Source organism: Pelophylax lessonae, assembly GCF_965119305.1.
Source record: "Pelophylax lessonae genome assembly, chromosome: 7".
Taxonomy (NCBI): Eukaryota; Metazoa; Chordata; class Amphibia; order Anura; family Ranidae; genus Pelophylax; species Pelophylax lessonae.
This window is the reverse complement of record NC_138774.1, coordinates 168,317,567-168,344,222: the sequence shown is the minus strand read 5'-3', so window position 1 is coordinate 168,344,222 and position 26,656 is coordinate 168,317,567. Positions and strand designations below refer to the sequence as shown.

The 26,656-nt window shown below is 46.0% G+C and overlaps 1 protein-coding gene across 1 annotated transcript in view; it reads left to right on the top strand.

The window, feature by feature from the left end:
• Positions 1-26,656, top strand: part of CUL4B (cullin 4B) — a gene marked incomplete at its 5' end in the record, with an annotated part of 177,300 nt that overhangs the window by 111,541 nt on the left and 39,103 nt on the right. The window contains 5 exons of the mRNA XM_082263638.1: positions 9,129-9,321; positions 11,797-11,901; positions 25,227-25,337; positions 26,354-26,439; positions 26,525-26,632. Coding sequence (XP_082119764.1) covers positions 9,129-9,321; positions 11,797-11,901; positions 25,227-25,337; positions 26,354-26,439; positions 26,525-26,632 — 603 coding nt within the window. The remainder of the gene's footprint in view (positions 1-9,128; positions 9,322-11,796; positions 11,902-25,226; positions 25,338-26,353; positions 26,440-26,524; positions 26,633-26,656) is intronic.

The window sequence follows — 26,656 nt, the reverse complement described above, 5'->3', positions numbered from 1 at the left end:
AGGGAGACTACCTCAGTCGGCAGGCCCGGAGTCTGGGTGAATGGTCTCTTCACCCGGAAGTGTTTCAACAACTGTCTCTGGTGGAGACTCCGGATATGGACCTGTTAGCCTCGTCTCAACCATAGGGTTCAGAGGTTTGTGGCAAGATCTCGGGATCCTTTTGGCTGACGCCGCAGATGCTCCGGTGGCCCCTTGGGGTCAGTATTGTCTGATTTACACTTTTCCTCCACTACAGCTTCTGCAGAGGCTTCTGCACAGAATCGAGGCAGAAGGGATTCCAGTCATTCTTGTGACTCCAGACTGGCCCTCGCCATTCTTGGTACACAGGCCTTGTGAGGCTGGTAGCCGATGTTCCTCAGAGACTCCCTCTCATATGATCTTTTATCTCAAGGGCCGATCTTCCATCCTGCTTTACAGTCACTGGCTTTAACTGCCTGGCTATTGAAAGCCAGGTACTGAAAGATAGAGGGTTGTCGGATTCGGTGATTCCTAAGCAGTTAAAAGCTAGAAAATCTACTTTTAGGAAGATTTATCGTAGAGTTTGGAGGGCTTACATTTCTTAGTGTGAGCCTCGGGGGGGTTTCTCCCGTTCCTTTTCTATGTCCGTCTGCTGGAGTTTCTACAACAAGGTATAGATAAACGTTTGACTCTGGGCACCATCAAGGGCCAGATTTCTGCCTTGGTAATTTTTTTCCCAACAGTTGTCGGCTGCAAATTCTTTGGTTCAAACTTTCGTTCAGGGGGTTCGCCACTTGGCTCCTCCGGTAAGGTCTCTGGTACTTCAGTGGGACCTCAGTTTGGTACTGTCGGTTCTTCAAAGACAGTCTTTTGAAAACATCCGTGAACTACTTCTGTCACAGAAGGTAGCTTTTTTTGGTGGCTATTACTTCTGCATGCGGGATGTCAAAACTGGCTGCGTTGTCATGTTGGTCACTTTACCTGGTAGTTCACAGGGACAAAATGGTGCTACGTCCCTGTCAGTGATTCCTTCCTAAGGTCGTCTTGGGTTTCCACTTGATTGAAGACACTGTGTTGCCTTCCTTGGGCCCTAAACTGACACATCCTTAAGAAATTGCTTTGAATTCCCTAGATGTGGTACGGGCAATCAGGGTGTACCTGGCGACGACTGAGTCGATTTGAAAACTTGATTCTGTGTCCTTACGGATGGATCTCGTAAGGGGCAGGCCACGTCTGCTGTGACTATTTCCAGATCGATCAGGCAGACGGTGGGGGCAGGCCTGTTCCATTAAGGGTCAGGCTCCTCCTTTCCCTGTCAAGGTGCATTTTACAAGGGCGCTCAGTACCTCCTGGGTTTTTCGTCATCAGGCGTCAGTGGTTTGGGTGTGTTTTTCTCTGATGATCATTGACGGACACAGCACCCACCCCTTTGTTGAGTTGGGTTATGTATTCTTCTGACACTGCATGTTACAAACTGAAGTCCTATAGCAGAAAGTTGGAGGTATACCCCATAGGATTGCCCTAGGGGCATAGTCAAGTTTTTTGTTTCCACCTAGTCCTACTCCTATGGAGAGCAGCATAACCCAAGGGTCAAAGAAGATATGGAGCTGTGTCAGTCAATGAACATCAGAGAAAATAATTTTACGGTAAGACAAAAATCATTTTTCTCTTACGTCCTCCGACAGTCGCCGCCCTCTTCATATTCGTCACAATGGGGTATTAGACTTTGCTCCGAAGGAGTAGCTAGGCAACAGAATATGTTAATATAAAAGTTTTAACACATCCCACCCCCAGGGGGTGGTCCCCTCAGTCAATACCCTCCTACTTCCTGTATCCATACTCCCAGTTTCAATGTCTAGCTTGTCAGGAGTGGCTGGCTCTCTCTGTGCTGGGGCTTTGTGCCCCAGACTCTTTCTTTCTTCTTTTTTGATTTTTTGTTTGAGTTTTTTCTCTTGCTTTACTTAGCTGTTATTTTTTCAGCGTTAGTTAGTTCTTCTGATGAAGAGGATTCGTGCGGGCTGGGTCTCAGGCTGATCCCCCTGGTCGCAGGTTGTGGGTCGGTGGCTTCCCAGCCTGCCATCGAGCGTTCAGTCAGGTATCGCTCCTGGCGCAGTGAACGACCCATCCCTGTTCGGTGCAGGGATGCTTGGTGAGGTGGCTACCTCACTGGACGCTGTGCGGTTTCTTAACCCACCATTGTGCTGCGTCCTGGATGCGACTCTCCTTGCCTTGTGTGCAGCGGTTTGTTCGCCTGTGCGGGTTCCCCACGCCATCCGTGGAGGTAAGTGTATTTATGTGGGGACCTGTCTGTTTTGGGAGGGCTGTCAGTCTGGGACTGTGTTACCCTGCCTGTGTTCACACTGTGGATTTGTTTCTCCCTGTCTCTCTGGCTGCATGCTGTGGGCATAAGGAGGGGGGGTTGGGCTGCACTGTCTGTGTCAGCCTGTGTGTGTGTGAAGGCTGTGTGCTGTGGGACATGCTTTTGACCATGTTGGGGCACTTTACAGCGATCGCTACGGCGATCCGCCATGTTTTTTTGCATGGGTGGTGTTAATGCATCACTGTAGTGGGGGAGCGGCGGTTTCGGCGCCATTTTGCCTGCACTCGCCCAGCCGCATGTTTTAACTGCGGGCGGCCATTTTCTTGTAGCCTTCCATAGGCTTTCACAGAGCGCCCTGATTGCATCACTTCCTCTTTCCTGGTGTGCACGATCGCGGCGGCAGCTACAGCGAGGTCTCCTTCAGGTTTTTACCTTCTCATCTTCCTTTATCCATTGCCTGGGTTCTGTGTCTTCCCTGTGGGGGTCTCAATTGTGCTGTGTGTGTGGTGGGCTGCGCTCGCTGCGCTTATTAAATGGGCAGTTAACCCCTTCTTGGCCAGCATTAATTTTTGGGCAATGGATTCTCAGGAGGGCAAATTTCCTACCACATTGATGGGTAGTCAGGGGACTGCTGTTTCCCCCCCCAGGGGGGGATTTGGCTGCGATTGTGGCTAATCTGGCAGCACAGGTGCAAATGCTGGTGGCTGCTCAATCCACAAAAAGGTCCAGAGATTCAATTTCCTCTGGTTCAGAGGGTGATGGTGCAGGGGCTGGTGTGGCCGGGGTCTCCTTATCAGGGTCCCGTTCCTCCCTGGATCTTGTGGGGTCCGAGGTGGAGGCTGAGGTTGAGGGGGTTGATATTTCTCCCCCTGGCTCGTCTGAAGAGCTTGCACTCATGGATGAAATGGTTGCTTCTATTCTGGTGGGAAGCCAGGGGACTGCGGTTTTCCCCCTCGGGGGGGGGGGGGGGGGATTTGGCTGCGATTGTGGCTAGCCTTGCGACTCAGGTGCAATTGCTGATGGCTGCTCAATCCTCAAAGGCCCAGAGTTTTCAATTTCCTCTGATTCAGAGGGTGTTGGTGATGGGGCTGCTGTTGCTGGGGTCTCCTTGTCAGGGTCCCGTGCCTCCCTGGACCTTGTAGGGTCAGAAATGGAGGCTGAGGGGGTTGATATTTCTCCCCCTGGCTCGTCTGAAGAGCTTGCACTCATGGATGAAATGGTTGCTTCTATTAAACATACGCTGCGCTTGCAGGATGAACCGTGTCCACCTGCTGCCTTGGCAGCTTATGGGACAAAGAGACGGCGCAAGACATCGCAGGTTTTTCCCTGCACGGATGATTTTCACAACGCTGTTAAAGAACAATGGCGTAATATCCGCAAGCCTTTTGCTGTACCCAGTAGGTTCAAATTGCGTTATCCTTTCACGCCCGCTACTGACGAGCGTTGGTGTGTACCACCTCCGGTGGATCACGCGATCGCGGTTTTGAATAAGTCCACTGCGATTCCTGCTGAGGATACCCCGGTGTTCCGGGATGCCACGGACAAGAGGCTGGAGTCTCTTGCCCGTCATACCTATTCTATTATGGGTTCTATGTTGAAAGCTCTGTTTGCTTCCCTTATGGCGGCCCAGGCGGTCGCGAGTTGGACGCAGGTGCTTAGACGCGTTTTGGTGGCTGACTCAGCCCCGCAGGCGACATTGGACATGGTGGATCAAATCCATCAGGGTGTCATGTATTTGTGCGATGCGGACTTGGATATGGTCCCGTTGGCCGCACGTGTACACGGTGTGGCGGTGTTGTCTCGCCGTTTGGTTTGGTTGAAGTGTTGGTCGGTGGACCAATCTTCTCGCAAGACTTTAGCCAATCTTCCTTATGACGGTTCTCGCCTTTTTGGTGAATCCTTGGATACACTGATAAAGGGGATCACGGGTGGTAAGAGCACGCTCTTGCCCCAATCCCAGAAGGCTAAGTCGACTACTGGTAAGAAGCATGCTTCCTTTCGGCCCTCTCAGGGGTCCTTTCGTGCCTTTCGGCCGCACTTTAAGGGCAAACCGTTCAAAGGTCAGGGCTCTCAAAAGAAGCCGTGGACAGGTAAGCAGAAGTCCGGCCAATCCGGATCCGCTGCGGCCTGAAGGGGCGCCCTCACCCGGTTCTGGGGTGGGGGGACGCTTGCTCGGTTTTCTACAACCTTGGCTGGCCCGTGTTCGGGACAGGTGGGTTCAGGAAATCGTTCGATCTGGTTACAAGATCGAGTTTCTCTCTCGGCCGGAGAGCAGATTTTTTCCCTCGAATCTTCAACTGTCTCCGGAGCGTTTACGGTATCTGCACCTGGCGGTGCGGGACCTGAGAGCTCAGGGAGTGGTGGTCCCGGTGCCTCATCGGGACAGATTTCGGGGGTTCTATTCGAATCTGTTCACTGTACCCAGGAAGGAGGGCAAGGTTCGTCCAATTCTGGACCTGAAGGCTCTAAACCGCTTTGTGCGGGTTCGCAAGTTCCGCATGGAATCTCTGCGGTCGGTGGTGGCTGCCCTGGTTCCGGGGTAATTCATGGCCTCCATCGATCTGAAGGATGCGTACCTACACATCCCCATTTTCGAGGGTCACCAGAGGTACCTTCGATTCGCCATTGCGGAGGATCACTACCAATTCGTGGCGTTGCCTTTTGGCCTCGCTTCGGCTCCGCGGGTTTTCACCAAGGTGCTTGCGCCACTGCTGGCCTTGTTAAGGGCCCAGGGCATTTCTGTCCTGGGGTATCTGGACGACATTCTGGTTCGGTCTGCGACCAGCCAGGGTCTGGAGAAGGATCTGTCCATCACGGTGCAGACTCTGCAGGAGTTTGGTTGGACGATAAATTATCCGAAATCGACACTGTGCCCGGCGGTTCGTCTTCCCTATTTGGGAATGATCCTGGACTCAGTCCAAGCGAAGGTCTTCCTTCCGGACGACAAACTCAAGGTTCTTCAGGGAGAAGTCCAGTCCCTCAGGGACGTTCCGTGCTCATCCCTGCGGAAGTGCATGCGGTGTCTGGGTCTGATGGTCTCGGCTTTCGAGGCAATTCCCTTTGCCCAGTTTCACACGAGGGGTCTCCAAGCGGAGATTCTGTCCAAGTGGGACGGGCGTCCGCAGTCTCTGGATGTCCAGATTTCGTTGAGCCGTCGCACCAGAAGGGATCTTCTGTGGTGGCTCCAGTCCCCGGCGGTGTCGGGGGGCAAGTCTTTTCGTCCTCTTTCATGGACGGTGATCACCACGGACGCCAGCCTGTCGGGCTGGGGTGGTGTTCTGGGCGTTCTGTCCGCCCAGGGGACTTGGTCGGGGGAGGAATCCTCCCTTCCGATCAACATTCTGGAGTTGCGTGCGATAAATCTTTGCCTTCACCGTTGGACGGACAGGCTGCGCCGCTGTCCGGTTCGGGTGCAGACGGACAATGCCACGGCGGTGGCTTACGTCAATCACCAAGGGGGCACCAGGAGTGCCCGAGCGGCTCGGGAAGTGGCCGGCATTCTTTCTTGGGCCGAGACTCATGTCCCGGCGATATCGGCGGTACACATTCCGGGGGTGGAGAACTGGCAGGCGGATTATCTGAGTCGCCAGACCCTGGATCAGGGGGAATGGTCTCTCCACCCGGCTGTCTTCCAGATGTTGTGCGCGAAGTGGGGTCTTCCGGAAGTGGACCTGTTCGCGTCTCGTCTGAACAACAAGGTAAAAAGGTTCGTGGCAAGGACGCGCGATCCTCGGGCAGACACGTCCGACGCGTTGGTGGCCCCGTGGCACCAGTATCGGCTGCTGTATGCGTTCCCGCCGATCCAATTGCTGCCCAGGTTCCTTCGCAGGTTGAACTCGGAACCACACACGGTGATTCTTGTGGCACCGGACTGGCCTCGCCGGTCCTGGTACGCGGACCTCGTGAACCTGGCGGTCGACGCTCCTTGGCGTCTGCCTCTTCGAGAAGATCTCTTGTCTCAAGGGCCGATATTCCATCCTGCTTTACAGTCGCTGGCTTTGATGGCCTGGCTGTTGAAACCGAGGTCCTGAAGGATAGGGGTCTCTCTCCGGAGTTCATTCACACTTTGATTAACGCGAGGAAGTCTTCCTCGGGGAAGGTCTATCACCGTACTTGGAAGGCCTACTTTGCCTGGTGTGAGTCCAGGGGGTTTTCACCTCGCACTTACTCGGTGTCTAGGGTGTTGTCCTTCCTTCAGACGGGTGTCGACCAGCGTTTGGCGCTGGCTACGGTCAAGGGTCAGGTGTCTGCGCTGGCCGTTCTTTTTCAACGTCCTGTGGCGTCTAACTCTTTGGTTAGTACCTTTGTTCAAGGGGTGCGACATCTGGTCCCTCCTAGGAGGGAACCTTTGCCTCCTTGGGACTTGAATCTTGTTCTGTCCGTGCTACAACATGCTCCTTTTGAACAGATCAGGAAGATCTCGTTGTCCATGTTGTCCAAGAAAGTCGCTTTTTTGGTGGCGATCACTTTGGCTCGCAGGGTTTCGGAGCTGGCAGCTTTGTCCTGCAAGTCTCCGTATCTGGTCCTTCATCTGGATAAGGTGGTCTTACGACCTAACCCTTCTTTTCTTCCGAAGAGGGTTTTGGATTTTCACATCAATGAGGATATTGTCCTGCCTTCGCTCTGCGCGAAGCCCAAACTTCCGAAGGAGGTGGAGCTGCATTCCTTGGATGTTGTTCGGGCGATTAGGGTTTACCTGAAATCGACTGAATCTTTCCGCAAGTCGGATTCCTTGTTTGTCCTTCCTGAGGGACCTCGGAAGGGCTTGGCTGCATCGGCCTCTACCATTGCCAAATGGATCAGACAGACTGTGGAACAGGCCTATGCTTTAAAGGGGAGAGTTCCCCCTGTGCCTGTGAAGGCGCACTCTACAAGATCTCTGAGTACGTCTTGGGCCTGTCGTCATGGGGCTTCTGTGGCCCAGGTGTGTAAGGCGGCGACTTGGTCGTCCGTTCACACCTTCACAAAATTCTACAGAGTGGATGTTCAGGCATCGGCAGATGCTTCCTTTGGCCGCAAGGTTCTTAGTGCGGCAGTTCCCTAGAGCCTCTTGTATGGGCTTCTTGGCTGTTGGGATACATGTTGTTATCCCTAGGTTATTTGTTTTCCTGGGATTCTTTTGCTTCTGTTGAGCAAGTTTTTTCTACTGTTGCCCAGAGGGTTTCCTTCCTTTGGTAAGGTTCCTTTTTCTGCTGTGGAGACGGCGTTGCCTTGGGCGCGGCTGCGTTTCCCACCCCTCATGTTTGCACTGCTTTGGGACGTCCCCATTGTGACGAATATGAAGAGGGCGGCGACTGTCGGAGGACGTAAGAGAAAACGGAATTTTTGTAAAATCTTACCTGTAAAATTCCTTTCTCTGAGTCCTCCGACAGTCGCCGCCCCCGCCCCTCTTTTGGGGTTGAATGTACTCTCTACTGCTATTCCACTGAAACTGGAGTATGGATACAGGAAGTAGGAGGGTATTGACTGAGGGGACCACCCCCTGGGGGTGGGATGTGTTAAAACTTTTATATTAACATATTCTGTTGCCTAGCTACTCCTTCGGAGCAAAGTCTAATACCCCATTGTGACGAATATGAAGAGGGCGGCGACTGTCTGAGGATTTAGAGAAAGGAATTTTACAGGTAAGATTTTACAAAAATTCAGTTTTTTTCCTAAATTTCCTTAATTTGGTTCAGACTGAAAGTATTACTCAGCCACTACTTCTTGCTGGAAAACAGATTCTTTATTTTTTTTTTTTTTTTTTTAAATCACTGATGGACCTTGTGCACATGCTGCAGCTTCTCATTTCAACATCTCTAGGTGGGTCAGACCATCGTTCAAGCTTTTGGGCTTAAGGATCGGGTTTCACCTTTTACCATCAGGGCTCGCTTTACTGTAACTTTGAGCACTTCCTGGGCTTTTTGGAATCAAGCAGTGGTTGGTTGGTTACCTGGTCTTGTACTTGGAAGTTCTACATTGCAGCTTTTTTGAGCTGCAGGCAGTCCTCACATTGAGCCTGTTCGTGGTTTCATGCTGAGTTGAACACCCCTCAGTTGGACTGCTTTTTGGAGGTCCTGAAGGTTACAGACGCCTGTGTCTGTCAATGAATGATGACGAAAATAGGATTTTACAATAAAAAGAATCACTGCGGGACAAAGTTCCCACATTTGTGTGTTTTTTTTTTAATCATGTTCCCAGTACTGCTTTAGACTGAGGCGTGCTGATAATAGAAGGGGGTATCCTTGGCTGGTCTACAGTTTTTGTATTGACCAATACCCCTGCAGATGTCAAGCTAACCTGGAAGGTTTTAGGTGTCCTTTGTCCCTCAAAGTGACTCAAAGAAAATTAGTTTACAGTGCGTACTAGGCTATTTTACATCTTAAGGCCCCTTTCACACGAGCGGTCTCCTACGGACTCCGTTTTGCTCAGTGGGGATCGATTTGCCAATCCCCACTGAGCAGGTCAATGGCAGCGCCGTCTCTGCAAAGTAAGTTGTCAGAGCCCCGCTTTCCTCTGTGGGAGATCAGATAAAAACTGACCGCCTGTCTGTTTTCATTCAATCAGATCCGATCCTCCAGACAGATGGAAAAATGGGATTTCCATCCGTCCAAATTTTATGGACTGGACTGGATTGGATAGCATCGCAGGTGTCAGCAGAGATATCTCCGCTGACATCCGCTGCTCCATAGGGCTGCATGGAGCATCCGATCAGGTTCGCCTGAAAAACCGACTGACGGGCGGACCGGATCGGAGAGCCCTTGTGAAAGGGGCCTTAGTGGTGTAGATGCCAGTTATTTCACCAGCATTTGTCACCTAATACCACCTTTGTTGACATGTATTTTAGTAGAAATTTTCATTTCTTTTTCAGGCTTTTGGCAGCACGATTGTGATTAATCCAGAAAAGGATAGGACTATGGTACAAGAATTGCTTGACTTTAAAGACAAAGTTGACCATGTGATCGATGTCTGCTTCATGAAAAATGAAAAGTTTGTCAATGCCATGAAAGAAGCCTTTGAAACTTTCATTAACAAGCGACCAAACAAACCAGCTGAGCTTATAGGTAATGATATTCAATATTTGTTTGGCTACAGACTCTTACTTTTCTTCTTCTTGTTTTTTTTTTTTTTGACTTTTTCAATGCATTAAAAAAAAGGTGAAAGCCACAGTATATTTCTTTAGATGGAAATTAACAACAGTAGGGTGCATAACATTAAAGAGACGCTGTTGAGCTGGGTTACAGCGATATACAGCTTGTGTGACAATATGGGAAATCGGCAAGCGAGTGGTCCCAAAGGGGAGTTTTCTGGTTTACAAAGAAAAAAGAGGTCTTATATGCCACCGGTGCATATCAGTCTTTGATATTGAGGCATCTCTGTTTTCAGTGTGTTACAGAAGTGTGGAGAAGAGGAAAAAAAGGAAAGAAGAGGATAGAGAGGAAAGCATTGGGGTTGGAGAAAGAAGAGGGAAGGAATGGGGATGGAAAAGGGTATAGGGAAGAAAGTCCCCCCCATGGACCACTTGAGTGTTTTAATATTTCATGGATGCAATGCCCTTAAGTTTGGGAGTACAAAATCCATGGAAACTACACCTTCTTGCTCACCTGCACGTACAGTATTTGCATGGGTGTCCGTTGAAATAACTGACAGGTTTTCATTTGCCATGGTACAATTTTTAGTGGGGAAAATACTTCAGAAAAGTTGAATGTCCATGAATGGACAATAGTTTACTTGGCAACATTAAACATAAAGGTGATTAATTTTGCTGCGTCACCTGTAGGGGGTTTGTTCAGCAAGGCCTCTATAGGGTCCTTAGGCAGATTAAACATCTTTTTCTTCTATGCACTGCTTTGGCAGATAGTTTAAACATTTTTCACGGTAACTTGGTTTACCTCTGCTGCTTATGTTTCTGCAATGCAATCATGCAATTTTAAATGATTATAAGACAGGGTACAATAAATGCTCTGACACAGATACAGGAGGGGAGATCAGTGAGAGTCTCAGAGGCACGGCATCACAGTTAAATAAGACAGGATACAAGAAAAGCTCTGACAAAGAGCAGTGATTTTTAAGGCGCCAATAGCTAGAATTGCATGTTCAATTAAAATGTGTGTTTTTTATTATATCAATTCATGTTAACCAAGAAGCACAAAAAACTATTAAGAAGAATATTTTTAAAGTTATCTTCATTGTTTGTGCTTTTTTTTTATTTATTTATTTTTTTTAACATGAATCGATGTAATGAAAAACGCATGAATCTTAATTGAACATGCAATTTATTGGCACCTTAACAAAACAAAACAAAAAAACACTGCTCTTTGTCAGAGAATTTCTTGTATCCTGTCTTATTTAACTGGGATGCGGTGCCTCTGAGGCTCCCACTGACACACACACAATAAGATTGCTTGTGTGTATACACTCCATAACAGTCAATATAGTGCAGCACAATTGAATCAGTGCAAAAAATACTACACCCTCCTTCAAAATGAATAATGCAAAAAATGTCCTAAAAATATTCTTCTATAAATATACTCGGAACAATGTCCCATCTATTAAAAGACCATAATCGTGTTCCACTACCAAAAAGTAATGAATGAGCAAATATTCCACTTCTGTTCCTTCAGTGCACTGTCACCACCAGGTGAAAAAAACGTTCACCTCATATACGAATATATATAGGCTTAGTACTCCAGACTCCTCCGGTAGTGATAGTCACCTCTCCTATCTCCTGGACCTCAATACTCTTTATTTTCTCATATGTTAGAAGTATACCACGTGGAATGAAAAAGGCAATACCATAGTGTTAGTGCTATGCGTCTAGGAGGGAGGAGCCAAATGAAGTCACTCTGTCACGCTGCTAGTGAGGATTGGTGAGCCAGCTGACAGGATTGTTTTTAAGCATTTTTATGCTGTCTTATTAGAAGTGTGTTTTTTAAGAGGGGGTGTTTTAATAAACTGTTGTAGCAGAGAACACTATGGTATTTCCTTTTTCATTCCGCGTGGTGTACTTATGATCTATGAGCAAATAAGAGTATCCACGTCTGGGAGAGAGAGGAGAGGTGTCCATCCCCACTGAGTCTGGAATGATAAGCCTATATATTTATATATGAGGTGAGCAGGCTTTTTGTTATGGTGGTAGCAATTCACTGAAGGAACAGAAGTGGAATATTCACCCATTAATTACTTTTGGGTAATGGAGCTTGATTGGTTTCGGACTTTTAATAGATGGACATTGTTATGAGTCTGAGAGGAATAATTTTTGACATTTTTTCATTTTTGCATATTCATTTTGAATTGGGGTGTGGTATTTATTGCACTGATTAAATTGCGCTGCACTATATTGACTTTTATTGATACAGATGGCACGTGGAGATGCACATTATAGGTCTAAGTTTATGATGTACAATATTTAGGTATTTCACATATAATAATTGTATTTTAGCACTTAGTGTGGTTTCGCTGATTTGTATCCTTGTATATTCTCACACACAGTGGCTAGCGAAATGCCTAAAATGCTAATATTTTATTTAACTTTACAGCAAAGTATGTGGATTCAAAACTACGAACTGGAAACAAAGAAGCTACAGATGAAGAGCTTGAAAAAATGTTGGATAAAATCATGATCATATTTAGGTTCATTTATGGTAGGTTTCTAAATGTGTGAACCTGCACTTATTGTGTGTTCTTGTTAATTGAATTTATTATTTACCCCTTCATATACAGCTTATAAAAGAAAAAGACACTTGTGAGTGTATACAGATACAGTGGTACAGATTTGCCGATAACTGTTCCAGATGATGCTTTTTGCATCTGCTGTTGTCTCCCTGCTTGCCCAACGATGGTTGTGGCATACATTTTTTCTAAAACCCTTAGCTTTGTGAAGCGGAAGAAAGGGTGGAATTTAGTCCTCTTAAGTTCTACCCAGAAATTATCTTAGATCTGGTTTACCTTTGTCACCTTGATTTGGTTACCATGTAGAAGCCATCATTGGATGACACAATCTTTGTTTACGCCCCTGCTACTTAAGAGCTAACCCTGGAACCTATAATGGGTATTTGAGGATTTACAAGGAACAGTAAGGCCCCTGTTCACACTTCAGCATTTTTCAGCTAAACAAGGAAAGTCCCAATCATTTTAATGACCTCTGTTCAGAATGAAACGTTTTGTTGCCTGTCGCTCAAAGTACATGCACTACTTTTCAGGCAGGTTTGAGCGTTTTTGTTCCATCGACTTGAGTGGAAACTGCCTAAACAGCAAGAACTTGGGGTTCTAGCTTTTTTTTTTTTTTTTTCCTGCGTTTTCAGCTTAAACAGCAGCTCCCCTTTTTCTAGCGTCATTCCACACCTGACATATCTGAGGAATAAAAACCAAAACAAAAAAGGCTTCAACCAGTGTGGGTCTAATGGTATCTATAGACCTACAAATGGGGACAATAATAAAAAAAGGAATGAAAAAGGAGCAACACGCGGTGGGGGAGAGGGCAAAAGGAAAAAAAAAAAAAAAAAAGACATAGATCTCCAGCATTGTAGTAGACTGTACCTAGGGGTGAAAGGGCCCCAATAGACTAGTCAACCTGGGGTGCACAAGTTTCTGCAACATGTAGCCATCTGTCCCAGATTTTGTAGAATTTTTGAGGACAACCCCTATGGGTATACAGAATTTTTTTATAAGGAAGGGTGAGATTTATTTCAGAAATCCAGTCCGTCAATAAGGGTGGTTGTGAGCGCATCCACTTCCTAGCTATGTGCAACTGGGCTGTAAATAGAGTTTCATGTAGGAAAGTCTGCATGTGCTTATCTATGTCCAACTTCAGAAGGATACCTCACAAGCAAGGCTTAGGGAGCAAGGTCAGGGGTGAACCCATGTGATCATGGAGAAATTTGAGAATCTTTTGCCAATATCCCTGAATTTTAACACCGTGCCACAAGTGATAGAAAGTACCCGTGCACTCAGTACACATGGGGCATAGGGGTGATTGATCAGGTTTTTAGCGTGCCAACTGAACAGGGGTAAGATGGGACCGATGTAGAATATATAATTGAGTGTGGGGATCCGAAAGTTTCGGGGACACCAGGCGACACGCATCGAACGCTCCCCCCCCCCAATCTTCATCGTCAATGTTGTCTACATCTCGTTCCCAGCGGGACTTAAGGGTATAAGCCAGTGTTGTCGCAGTCGGTACCGTCAACGTCCTGTAAAAAGTGGAGATTAACCTTCGAGTTTCACCCCCCCCCCCCCCCCCCCCTAACTATGGCTAGCACATCAACCGGTTCAAGATAGTGGTCAGCAGTGGGGAACTGTACTTGATAAGCATGACGAAGTTGCAGATAATGAAAAAGAATCAAATTCGGCAAATGGAATTCCTCCTTTAAACCATCAAAGGATTTCAGGGAGGTGTCCAACATGTGAGACCGGTAGAATATTCCCCTAGCACTCCAAACATGACAATCCCGCGTACTAAGGAATTCAGGGGAGAGGGATTATGCCACAACGTAGTCAAAGTATGTGCCACGGCAATCGTAATCTAGTAGAAACCACCTCCTATAATGATACAAAAAGGATGTTCGGTCCCCAAGTGAGTCAGCACCCAGGTATAATATGAAGAGCTTCACCCATATGGTGTGACCAGCGCGGGCAAAGCCGCAATAGAAATCTGTGGCTATCTTCCTTGCTACCAGGATATAGTTGGGACAGTTGTGCCGCCAGGTAATACATATTGATGTCGGGAAACGCCCCCCCCCCCCAGATCCGTGGGACATTTCAATTTCTGCCAGGGAAGTTTGTCTGCTGGACCCCCATATAAAGAGTAAGGCCTTGAGAGATTTGAAATGTTTTAGGGGTAAATATACAGGGGAGTGCCATAACACATACAATAATTTGGGGAGAAGTACCATCTTGACAAGATTCACTCTACCTATCACTCCAATTGGCAGGCGATCCCACATATGCAATTTGGATTAGGGATCGGAGGGGCAATAGATTATCTGAAACATAAACCAGGGTGAATCTAGTAATCTTGACCCCCAAATACTTAATACAGCTTACTCTCTGCAGAGGAGCCGTAGCAGCAGTGGGAGAGGCCGTGCCACTATTAATAGGAAGAATGAGGGATTTGTCCCAATTGATTTTGAGCCCAGAGAACTCCCCATATTGTGAAATCAAAGTCAAGGCGGTCGTCAAAGAGGTCTCGGTGTCCACTAGGTACAATAAGGTGTCATTGGCATATAGACTAATCTTTTCTGTCAGTTCACCTACACGTAGACCGTCTATGTCAGGATGTGAGCGCACTGCGATAGCCAATGGTTCAGCTACCAGTGTGTAAAGTAGGGGGGATAAGGGGCAACCATGCCTAGTCCCCCGTGTAAGGGGGAATTGATCAGACGTCCACCCGTTCGCCAGTACCCTGGCCACCGGCAGCTAATAAAGTTAGGACCAAAACCATATTTACCCAAACAAGTCCATAGGTAACGCCATTCTACTGAATCAAATGCTTTGGCCGTATCTAACGAAACTATTACCTGCGATCCAACGTTATCGTGAGAAGCCTGGATATTCATCAACAGCCTACGTAGATTGAAAGCGGTATTCCTACCTGGCATGAAGCCAGCCTGATCAGTATGCACAAGCCACAATATCGCCTGATTGAGTCGGCGATACAATACCATCGCCAGAATTTTGACATCTACTTGCGATAGGGAGATAAGATTCAGGCAAGTTGGGATCCTTACCGGGTTTTGGAAGCAGTATTATTAGGGCCTCCCTCATAGAGGGGGCAAGGAGGGGGCAAAGAGTCAAACATCTGGGTGAATAAAGAGAAGTCTGGGAACCAAAATTTCTGCATAATATGTATAGAACTCTATAGGGAGTCCATCCAGACCAGGGGATTTAGCCCTGGAAAACTTAGAGATAGCCGTAGCTATTTTGTCGGCAGTAAGAGGGGCCTCAAGGACCTTCACCTGATCAGCTGTCAGCACAGGGAATTGAACAGAATCCAAGAAGGTAGACATCAGGGTATCATCCGCCGGGGCTCTAGAGGTGTACAGATCTTCAAAGAATTTCCGAAATTGAGAGGCCACAAAGGGGGGGAATCTGTGATGGGATCACCCATAGGTGACCGGAGATTAATTACAACAGGGGGCCTATCTTCTCTGTACACCAGATACGCTAGCAATTTACCCGTCATCTCTCCATGTTCATACGTCCTCTATTTCTGGAAAAAACGTTTACATTTAGCTTCTTCCTGTTGCAGTTGATCGACCCACCCTGGTGAACAGTCTAAGAGTTTAAGGCTTTATCAGGAGGAGGGTCAGATATAAATTCCTGCTCAGCAGAAGACAGATCCTGTAATACCCGCTGAAGGCTATCCTCTGAAGTAGACTTCAACCTGGCTATATAGGAGATCAAAGTGGACCGAGCATGCAATTTAAAAGCTTCCCAGACTGCCTCCATGGAGGCAGAGTCATCATTCTCTAGGAAAAATTGGGACCACCTGGTATGAAGACCGTCCTCCTCTGGCAAAAGAGTAAGCCAGAATGGATTAAGGCGCCAGGCACGGGAGGGGATTGTGATGTAGCTTCAAAGTGGCCCAATACGGACTGATCCGATAACGACCAGGCCGCAAATTCCGCCATGACCAGTCTGGGAAGTAGCACTTTGGGGAAAAAAGTATAAAGTCAATGCGGGACATAGACTGATGTGCAGCAGAAAAACAGGAGTAGGCCCGAGTAGTGGGAGATAGGGTCCTCCCACTAAATCCACCAAATTAAACTCGGCCACCAATTTAGCAAACCGAGAGACCACAGTGGTCGGTATAAGTGAGCCATCCCTGTATAGCTTGTCTAACTGGGTTAAGTGTGGTATTCAAATCCCCCAACCATATTGCTGGTATCGCAGGATGCAAGGCCATAAAATCATAGCCCTTCAGCCCTACATCTGCAGCAAACGAAGGGGGTACATAAAACGACAGAACTAAGAGTGGCTCATCATAAAACAGCGCTGACAGGAAAACGAATCTACCCAGGGGGTCAATCAGAGAGTCCCGTAGCTCAAAGTGCACCGATTTCCCTATCAGAACCGAGACGCCCCTGGAATGAGATGTAAAGGACGAATGATAGGCCCACCGCACCCAAGGACGTTTGAGGGCGGCCCTCAGCATGCGTTTCCACCAGTACAGTAATATCCGCCTGTTGCTTTTTCAAAAAAAGCAAAGGCCGCCACCCTTTTAATTTTATCTCCCAAACCACGGACTTTCCATGTAAGGAATTTTTAAGGTAGCCATAGGGACAATAGTTTGGAAATGTGATCGTGAGCTCCGAGCTTCTCCAACATCCATCCCCCCCCCAGATACAGCACCCAATATGTAAACTGTACATCCACCCCGGTTGAGGCGTGAAAATAACAAAATGATAACCTAAACATCCCACCCACCCCACCCTACACCCACCCCAACTTGTGCGGGCATAGATCCCCATCAACCAACCACACAACCCCCTGCCACCAAAAAAAAAGCGAACCAGGAAGGTTGCTGCTTGAAAGTGTCCAAGGTGGGAAACCACAAAGAACCGCTGGATGGCATCATAGACCATGAGGTCATTACTCCCAGTCCACAAGTCACCCAAGAAGAAGCAGTCTGCTGGAAAAAGAGAATGAGGCTCATCCTGTAGAAACAATCAGTAGGTCATATCCCCGCAGGGGGGCAAAAGGATAAATCCCGACAGTCAGCCAGGACAAGTAGGCGCATATTGAGGGAAGAACACAGACAATAGCAGTCCAAGGCCCAGAATAGCAGTCATCCGGAGATATAAACAGTGCAAGTAGCATAATAGGAGAGTAAGTGGAAAGACATCTACCTTACGACAGAGGCACTCAGCGTCTCGTTTCCAGGTGTTCCAGCCAGGAAATTGCAGATTCCAGGTCCTCAAAAAAAATGGACGCAATCTTCCCCCTCTACCCATAGCCAGGCAGGGTAAAGCATAGCATATTTGAGGTGTTTTGATCCTCAGCCTCCGCTTTGCTTCCTGAAAACTGTGCCGTTTGTGTTGGACCTCGACAGAGAAATCCGGAAAGGCAGCCACTTTTCCATTGCCAAACGGGATGTTTCCTTTATCCCTGGCCAGTCGGAGAACAGTGTCCCTGTCCTTAAATTTAAGGAACTTGGCAATTTAGGTGTGTTGCGGGGCACCCTGGGGTGGCGGTCTGCCTGACAGGGGTTGTGCGCGCTCCACCACAAAAGTGGGGGGGGAAAGCCTCTCGCCCATATGTGTTGAACTGGAGTTGTTCCAAAAATCCAGTCTGGTCTGAGCCTTCCGCCCCCTCTGGTAACCCACCTTCACCTCGTCGATCTTAGCTGTGAGGGAGGTTTGGCAGAACGAGATGGCTTCCAGGACTTTCGCTGTGTCAGGGCCCGCGGTTTCTTGTTCCACCAGGCCGTCTGCGCCATCTTGGGAGGCTGGGTCCTTCTCCTGCAGGCAAAATTTCTCAAGTTTGGCCTAGAAGTCCCCAGCATTTTTCGGCAGGGACATGGTAAGGTAGGTGCCGTGGATCGCTACCGACAATCGGGGCAGGAATCGTGCAGGAGAGCAGCCAGATAGATGTAACCGGATATCGGGCCAGCGGAGCTCCTCTCAGACGCGTCTGCCTACATGCCGATCCAGGCCACACCCGCGAATAGCTAGTTTTTACTGGATCCATTTCCTACAGCTTTTCAGCGCTCAAAGATATGGTTCTTGGACTCGGCGCTGAACACGCCAGGATGGCCTGTCACGTTGACGATTGGTACCCTGTGCAATGATGTTTTGCTTTGTGGGCTGATAGGGTTTTCTACAGATCCAGGGCAGTGATTCTTAGCTGGGGAGTGGAGTACCTGAAGGCCCTTAGTGACAGAGCCCAGTGTGGTGGGTGAAGATTGGACCCCCTAGGAATCCTGCAGCATGGACTGATGAGTGCCCTGGGCTAGTCCTTGCTGGTACCCCATACTAGTGACCTCCCCATCCTAGGACGTGTCAGGAAAGTGGGCCTTGAGAGCAACTTTTCATTTAATTTCTGTGTGCTGCTTTTTTACACTGTAGTTTCTTAATTTTTCTTAATTTTTCTGTGGTGTATTTTTACTACTGTAACTTCCCTCTACTTGGGGTGGCCCTGGATGTTCTAGGTGCCAAATGCTAGGGAGAGAGAGACTCTCTTCCCTTCCTTCCTTCACTTAAATACGTTATGGGCCACACTCTAATGTGCCGTGACATAACTAGTAAGGCAGGGCACCCTGGTGGTGGTCATCTTTATTGCACTTGTGAGTGGCAGTGGACAGCTCTGCGGCTGCAGTACTGGAGTGGTGCCTCTGTGGCACTACAAGTTACAGCAGACTGACAATCCCTGTGGGACTACAGGTTCCAGAAGTGCATTGCTGGTGGGGACTGCAAGTTGCAGCACAGCCTTCTTAGTGGGACTGCCAGGACCAGGATCTGAACTGGCGAACTCTACTGCGTGCAGCATCCTGTCTGAACCCTAGGAAAATCTTGTCTTATACCTTACTTTTGGTGAACATTGAACTCTTTGGTCTTCTATTTAAGCTATGCCTTTGCACTTCTTGTTTGCCAGATTAATGTGCTCTCTCCAGCTGAGATCTTGCTCCCTCTATATGCAGCTGTCCTTATTCCCACTATGACTCTACCCATTTTTTGTGTTTTGTTGGCTTGTTCCTCAACTATGCTTCCGCTCGATCCCAACCCACAACCACTTGTTATTGACTGCTTTCTCAAGGCGCTTTGATCCATCCTACTTTAGTCTTTGGCTTCAGTGGCAAGGCTGTTAAAGCCCAGGTTTTAAAAGATAGTGGGGTCTCTGAATCTGTTATTCCTACATTGCTAAAAGCATGAAGATCTGCTATTGTACCTGAAAATCTTTATTTGCCTTGTGTGAATAGACACAGATTATGCTGTCTTGCATTCTGGCCTTCCTACAATCAGGCCTTGACTAGAATTTGGCCTTAAAGCAATAGAAAACTTTCCCCATTAAAAGAAAATTTACATCTTCCTTTGTAAAAACTTTGTCTTCAAGCTGTATGTCGCATTAAGCTTCCTTTGCAGCACGCTTTCTTTCTTGGGATCTTAACTTGGTTCTCTCTGCCTGCAGAAACCACTCTTAGAAACCATTAGGGTATTTCTTTAGATTACTTCTGCAAAGTAGTCTTTTGGTTGCTATCATGTTGGTCAGATATTAGTGTAAGGTGCTGTTTCTCATTCTTAGTGGTATTAAACCCAAAACCAAAATTGTAATCTGTTGGTGCTTACCAATCATTAGATGTGATAGCTGCAGTAGTTTGGGCTTTAATTCCTCTTTTTTTTTACCTGGTGATCTGACCAGTAACATACCACATGTATAATGGATTAAGGTGTACAGAGACACCAGCAATGGACATTTTAGACAGTAGCAATGTCAGCCTAGGTGGAGGGGAGTGTTATACTAGCAGATTTAAATACAGTAGCACATTGAAGCCAAACTCCAGCTAATACTTTATAAACAGTTTAAGCAACATTTTTTTTATTTAGGATAAAGGTTTTACATAAACTAATAAAAGCTGAATATTGTAAGCACCCCTGTTACCGTTAAATGGTTTGTCTCAACCCTTTACCTGCTACATTTGCAGTATAGCTTGTTCTGTTGAGCACCAACACTGGCAGGATCACCAGGAGAAAACAGCCTAAAGAAAACAAATGCAGCCATCACATCTAAGAATTCAGAAACAAAGAAAAATGTTTGCTATTGGATTTAATACTGCTTTAAAAAGAGAAGGTTGTCTTATGCCCAATACCATCTTTTCATTCAAATATAGTATGTCTTCCACCTCAATGAGGACATATTCCTACTATCCTTATCCCCTGCTCCTAAGCATCCAAAGGAGATGTCTCCTTATTGTATCAATGTAGTTGGAGCCGAAAAGTTTATTAAGCTCAAACCTACAGCTATAATCAAATGCCAGATTCACTATTAGTGGATTCACTATTTGTACTGTCCTCGCAATGTACACCCTGCTTCCAAGTCCATACCAAGATGGGAATTATGATTCCTTATGCTTACATTCTCATTGACAGATCTCCTACACTTTTTTTTTGTTTCAATAAATTCTTATTTGGTTTTGCATAAGCAACATAAACATGACAATTTCAATATTGTGCAACATGCACAAATAAAACAAAGAAACACAGCATATAGTTATCAAATACAATACAGTAACTCCATACAGTCTGAAAATATATCAATCTAATGTTAATATGAGGAACGTGATAGAAGAGCCTCTCAGACATATAAGAAGATATCTCATTGAAGGGGAAGGTGGTGCAGCGGTCATTCCTCCGATGCCCCCTCTTCTCCTGCACCCCCAACGGGTACTAACTGTACAAGAGGGGAGGGAACACCGGTTTCCCGACCAGGCCCCGCCGTAACGAAACGCCAACCTCTAGTGGATAGTGAAGTAATCAGTCAGTTCTCCTACACTTTTATGCATTCATTCCACCAGACCAGTGAGAGTTTGTTGACCCCAGGCCTCTGTAGCCCAGCTGTGTACCACCTGGTCCTCCGTTCATACATTTTAAACTCTGTACCAGGTGGATGTCTTTTCTACTTTGGATGCAGCGTTTGGCCGTGAGGTCCTCAGAACTTTGATCCTTTTGACCCTTGTTGGCACAGTTCCATTTGCTTTGTCGATGCCCATCCTTCTTATTCATTGCTTGGAAATGCCCCATGGTGCATGAATATTGTGTCCTGTATTATCTGATAATAGGTATTTTGATTTACCTTTTAAATCCCATATTTTAGCGTTAAGTACAGGACACATTCTTCTCCGTTCCTTTGGATTGCTTGCTACAAAACTGAAGATTTCTGAAGTTGAGTAGTGTTTTATGGGAGAGGCTCTCAGTGGGACATGTACTCCAAAAGCTTGCCAGTGTCCAATCGCCTCAAGGTTAAAGCCTTATAACCCAGAGCCTGTGAATACTTTTCCTGTGTCCTGTACTCTACTCCAAGATATGAAATTTCCTGAGAGTAACTTGTGTATACGATGCATTGAAATTTCAATAAGTCCAAACCCAGTGGAATACAGGAGGAGCTGCAGCGGCCGGGAAGGACTCTAAACATACACACTGCAGCAACTAGGGACTGTACCAAGGATCAGCGCCTGCATTCTGGTGAAGTGTCCATATATATGTATTGTATGTGTGCATAAGTCCAAACCAAATGCTTTGTATAAAACTTAAACTAGATGTTTTTGACCCTTATGAGACAATGGATCGCATAGAATTTATCATGGTAAAGATTATATTCACACTTAGGCCTCATGCACACAGAAGCCTTTTTTTTCTGGCAGTAGCAGATAAAGCCTGACGCTTGAAAAAGTGTCTAATGCTTTTACAATCGTTTAGGTGAGTTTACAGGCGTTAATCCATTCATTCATTCAATCCAAAATAATTTATTCTGGCCATTGAAATTAATGCTGAAGCGCTAAATGTACCTAGCGTTAACACGCGTTTACAAAGCTTTTTTTTTTTGCCAAAACTCTACTGCTCCTGGATGCACTGGCAGTGGGTTTTTTTTCTGACTCTAAAAGCTGCCTAAAGTCCATGGGAGTGATTTACTAAAGGCAAAAAAGACTGTGCACTTTGCAAAGAGCAGTTGCACACTGCAAGAGCAGTTGCTCCAGAGATGTTTTTTGTTGAGCTCCTGTTACCTGGTTGGCTCTTGTGGTTTAGCCTTGGGATTTTTAGTTGTCCCATCCCTCATGTTTGGCACTGCTTGGGGGCATCCTGACAAGTGCTCTAGTCCCTGCTACAGAGAAACACTCCCAGATCAGGTTATTAACAGCTCTATGCTTTACTGTAGGAATGGTGTTATTTGGATGGTGAGCTGTATTGGATTTCCCCCAGGCATATCATTTGGTTTTGAGGCCAAATAATTACATTTTAGTCTGACCACCTTAAACGCACCTTGAAGATTCTGAGGCCACATGGAAAAAGGTGTTCTGGTCAGATGAGACTAAAATTAAATTATGACTTCAATTTGGTTATGAAACAACCCTTTGTTCATTTTTGAGACCTCTACGATGAGATCCCTCAAACTGGGCTCCCAACCCACCCATAAAGGGTGTGTGGTAGGGACGTGCAGGCTGAGGTTGCTCCTTATTGTTCACCTGAGCTGTTTGAGAGTAGCCTTGATCCTTTACTCTTTACTCCTGCACTTCTGGTTACTTACAACATACGCTAATCATTTTTTTTTCTTTTTTTGCATTCTGTGTGCGCAGCTGCTCCCCCTAATACTTGCCTAAGCCCATCTTTGTCCAGCCATGTTGGCTAAGACAGCAGCGTGGCGCGATTTGACAGTCAGTTAGCCAATCAAGAGCGAGGGGGCAGGGCCAGATCGCGGCTCCGTGTCTGAATGAATAAAGGGAGCTATGACTCTGCTCGGGTGCCTCCACAGCAAGCTGCTTGCTGTGGGGGCACTAAACAGGAGGGAGGGGCTGGGAGCACAGAAGAGGGAACCGAGAAGAGGAGAATCAGGGCCACTCTGTGCAAAACCAACTGCACAGAGCAGGTAAGTATAACATGTTTGTTATTTATACTGTACAATCACTTTAACTGACTTGCAGATCTAAGCTCACCCCTTTGATCTGCGGATAACTGATAAATGCTAACGGAACAGTGTTACTATGTAACAATCTAAAAATAAAAACACTGTCAGAAGGGCCTTGCGTTGACAGCAGCAGCTCTGATAGCTACTGTATTTATACAGTTAATATAAATCAAAATCCTAGTGCTCACCTAAACAAAATATGAAATACAATAATGCTACTACAACCTGTGGCACAGCAAGGTAACTACCTAAATCTGTACTTCGATACCCTTATAAAAACATAAAATCAAAGTGCTGTAGTGTATATGAAATTATAGGTTATTTACAATTAGGGATGCACCGATCCGACTTTTTTGGACCCGATACCGATATCTGGCTTTCTGAAATCGCCGATACCGGAACCGATCCGAAGCTACACACAAAGCAAGCGGCTGCAGTACAGAGCAAAGCCGCTGCTTCAAGTGTACGGCTCCTCCCATTCACAGGCGGAGTGCATCTGATATCACTCCGCCTGTGAGCCGGGACTATACAGGAAGTAGCGGCTCCCATCCCATACTACTACTGCACCTAGTAAGGGATGGCTGAGCCGGTACCAAGCAAAAACTGGATCGGTCAATGTTACTGATCCCCCGAGCCATCTAAAATGGCCATATCGGCGCCGATATCCGATCCGAATATCGGATCGGTTCATCCCTATTTACAATGTGTATATTTTTACATTGTTGCTTGAGAAGTAATGTCCATAAGTCCAAATCAGAGAAATTATTCCACCACCACAATTTTCTGCTTTCAAAAGTGCTTAAATGATGAATAGGTGTGAAAATTGCCGCCACCGTTCTTGTGGGTCTACGCTCACCTTAATAGCTGTAAAAGGCCAGGAATACATAGTCCCATTTTAAAACAATGGGCTCTATCGGAGATTGGCAATTTACTTCACTAAATCGTTCACCACAGATAAATCGTATGTGGCCCAAAAAAAATAAAAATTCTAAACTGCTCTTGATTTTTTTAAAAAAGTACCCATAAAACTTTTTTAACCCCTTCGCACCGAAGGATAAAACAAATCCTAATGCCTAAGCCCCATTTTGCAACTTTGACTTGTGTTCATAAACCTGTGCATACAGGTGGATTATACCTTGTTTTCCCAAGTCATCCTCCAGGACTTTGACATGAGAAATAGGCTCCACCTCCTGCAGTAAACACAAGCACAGATAGGTTTAAAAAGGCCGCCCACCGGCTGGCCCTCAGTTATTGTGTTTTCTGTCCTGCAAGCATTAGCACTGAAGACGACATCCATCCCCAGTTTATTTTTATACCTTGTCCACGGCAGGTGGACACCTCCTCCCTCCACCTGTTACTAACTGGTGAGGAAGCCAGTCTGAGGTACCCTTGGGGGAGGGATGGAGGAAACTCAGGGGAGAGCTTAGTCTGAAATCTCTCCTTGGGTTGCTTTTCCCCTTTTCTGTTACACATCCCCCTGCCACTCCTGCACCAGGGGATCTAATAGTGGTGGCGGAAAGGGGGGCGGTGCCTTGTGTGAGAGAGTTAAAATACACTCACAATTGTAAACCAAAAGTCTCGCTTAGCATTGATTTATGCCCAAGAGCAAGGACCGCTCTCGCCACTTTTCTTTGGACACCGCCCAATATATGGTGTCAGTGGTTCGGCTGCTGCTTCTCTCTCTCTCTCTCTCTCTCCCTCCCTCCCTCCCTCGTGTGCAACCAAACTGACAGGTCTCAGCATTACGCCCTACATGTTGTGTCATCAACTTCTTCAGGGAAAACTGATAGAGCCTGCCCCGGCCTTAAAGGGGGCTATACGTTCCTATGGTTTATAGGTCCAGCTATTCGGGTGGAGGGTAGACCCACAAGAGTGATGGTGGTGGTTTTTCACACGGATTCATAATTTAAGCACTTTTAAAATGGATAATTATGCAGTAAAATATATTTTGTCTGTCTGATTTTGGATGTACGGACATTAGTTCACAAGCACTCATGTGTGTTAATATACAATTTGTCAATCATTATTTCATACACTAGAGAACTTCAAGTTGTTTTTTTTTTTTTTTTTAGAACTTTTGAGAGCTGTGCCCCCCTTTCTTCTTCTTTTTTTTTTTTTTTTTTTATATATATTTATACAGAGATCTGTACAATTGCTGGAAAGACAGTGGGTAGAATGATTCAGTGTACTACACGTGACGTGTTCTCAAATATTTGTTTTGGGCAGGTAGCACACCAAAAATACCCCCCCCCCCCCAGTGAAATGTTAATGAGGCCATGGTAGAGTTCACGACTATATAAATGAAATATGAGCATTTACGACCTTTTTATCTTTTGTTTTGTTTTTTTTGCAGGAAAAGATGTCTTTGAGGCCTTCTACAAAAAAGACTTGGCCAAAAGGCTCTTGGTTGGGAAAAGTGCTTCTGTGGATGCTGAAAAATCAATGCTTTCTAAACTTAAACATGGTAAGAATAAGATTGTTTGTCAGCTTTTTTTTTTTTTTTTCGTTAGGCATGCACCAGAGTCACTTTCTCCTATAAAGGAAAATAGAAATTCTTTAGTTTAGGTGTGTACATGAGCATGGGGCAAAGCCTCATCTGACAACTAAATTATCCCTTCTGACTGAACAGAATTTGACTTGGGCTAGCCATAGATTATACAGTTTTCTTTCCTTCAACCACGGGTTAAAGGAAAGAAAATTGCTTGATTCCCCATCAATGCTATCAGTGTTGATAGGGGAAACCCTTCCATTACGCTATTGTATTCTGACAGTGGGAGATTTCATCGTTTCATAATGCACAATTCTCATGAAGTAAACAAAAACAACCTCCTTTTCACCTACCATTCCTGACTGCCAATTCCTACATTTCCCGATTGAGTTGAGCTACCTGCCTCCAGGGCTTTATTGTTCTGTTATAGTTTCACTTTAAATCTGATCTTCTCATCGGAGGCAAGAACGACGCGGCCCAGGCCGGCCAGCACAGTTACAGTCAAAATGGAGGAGCCCTGCCATTTGCAGATGTTAATGTTGACGTTTTATGAATGTATGTACCATGATACATGTTTTAAAAGGATTTTGACTTTCTTTACAGTCAAGGATTGTTTGTACCTTTTTTGTATACCCTTTTTCTGAAACTAATAAAAACATTGAAACATAAATCTGGTCTTCTGTGGTACTAGGACTGCTTATTTTTAATACTTCCAGCTAGAACAACAGTTTTGATATAACTAGAAATGACCTCCACAGTTGCTTTCAGTTATTCGCCAGTGATTCAGTGAAAATATGTGGTAAAGTATACCCTGTAAAAACTTCTAAGGTTCAAAGGTTAGAAACACTGACCGCTTGCAATTTGGTGTCTGCATAGTAAACTATGGAGATGAGAAGTTGAGGTGCGTGATATTTGACTGTTGTTCATCTGGGTAAATGCAATTATGGCAAAAATGCTACAATAATATTTTTATTAATTTATTTTCTGTGTAGAATGTGGAGCTGCCTTTACCAGCAAGCTTGAGGGGATGTTCAAAGACATGGAACTGTCTAAGGACATTATGGTTCACTTTAAACAGGTATATCGCCAATGAAAAATTTCAAAGCAAAGTTATTTAGTGTTAAATAATTTGGAAATTTATGCTTATAACATTTTTATTTCAGTACATGCAGAATCAGAATGTCCCTGGAAACATTGAATTAACTGTGAATATCCTAACAATGGGTTACTGGCCAACATATGTGCCTATGGAAGTTCACCTACCTCCTGAGGTAATATATTCGATGCATTTGTTA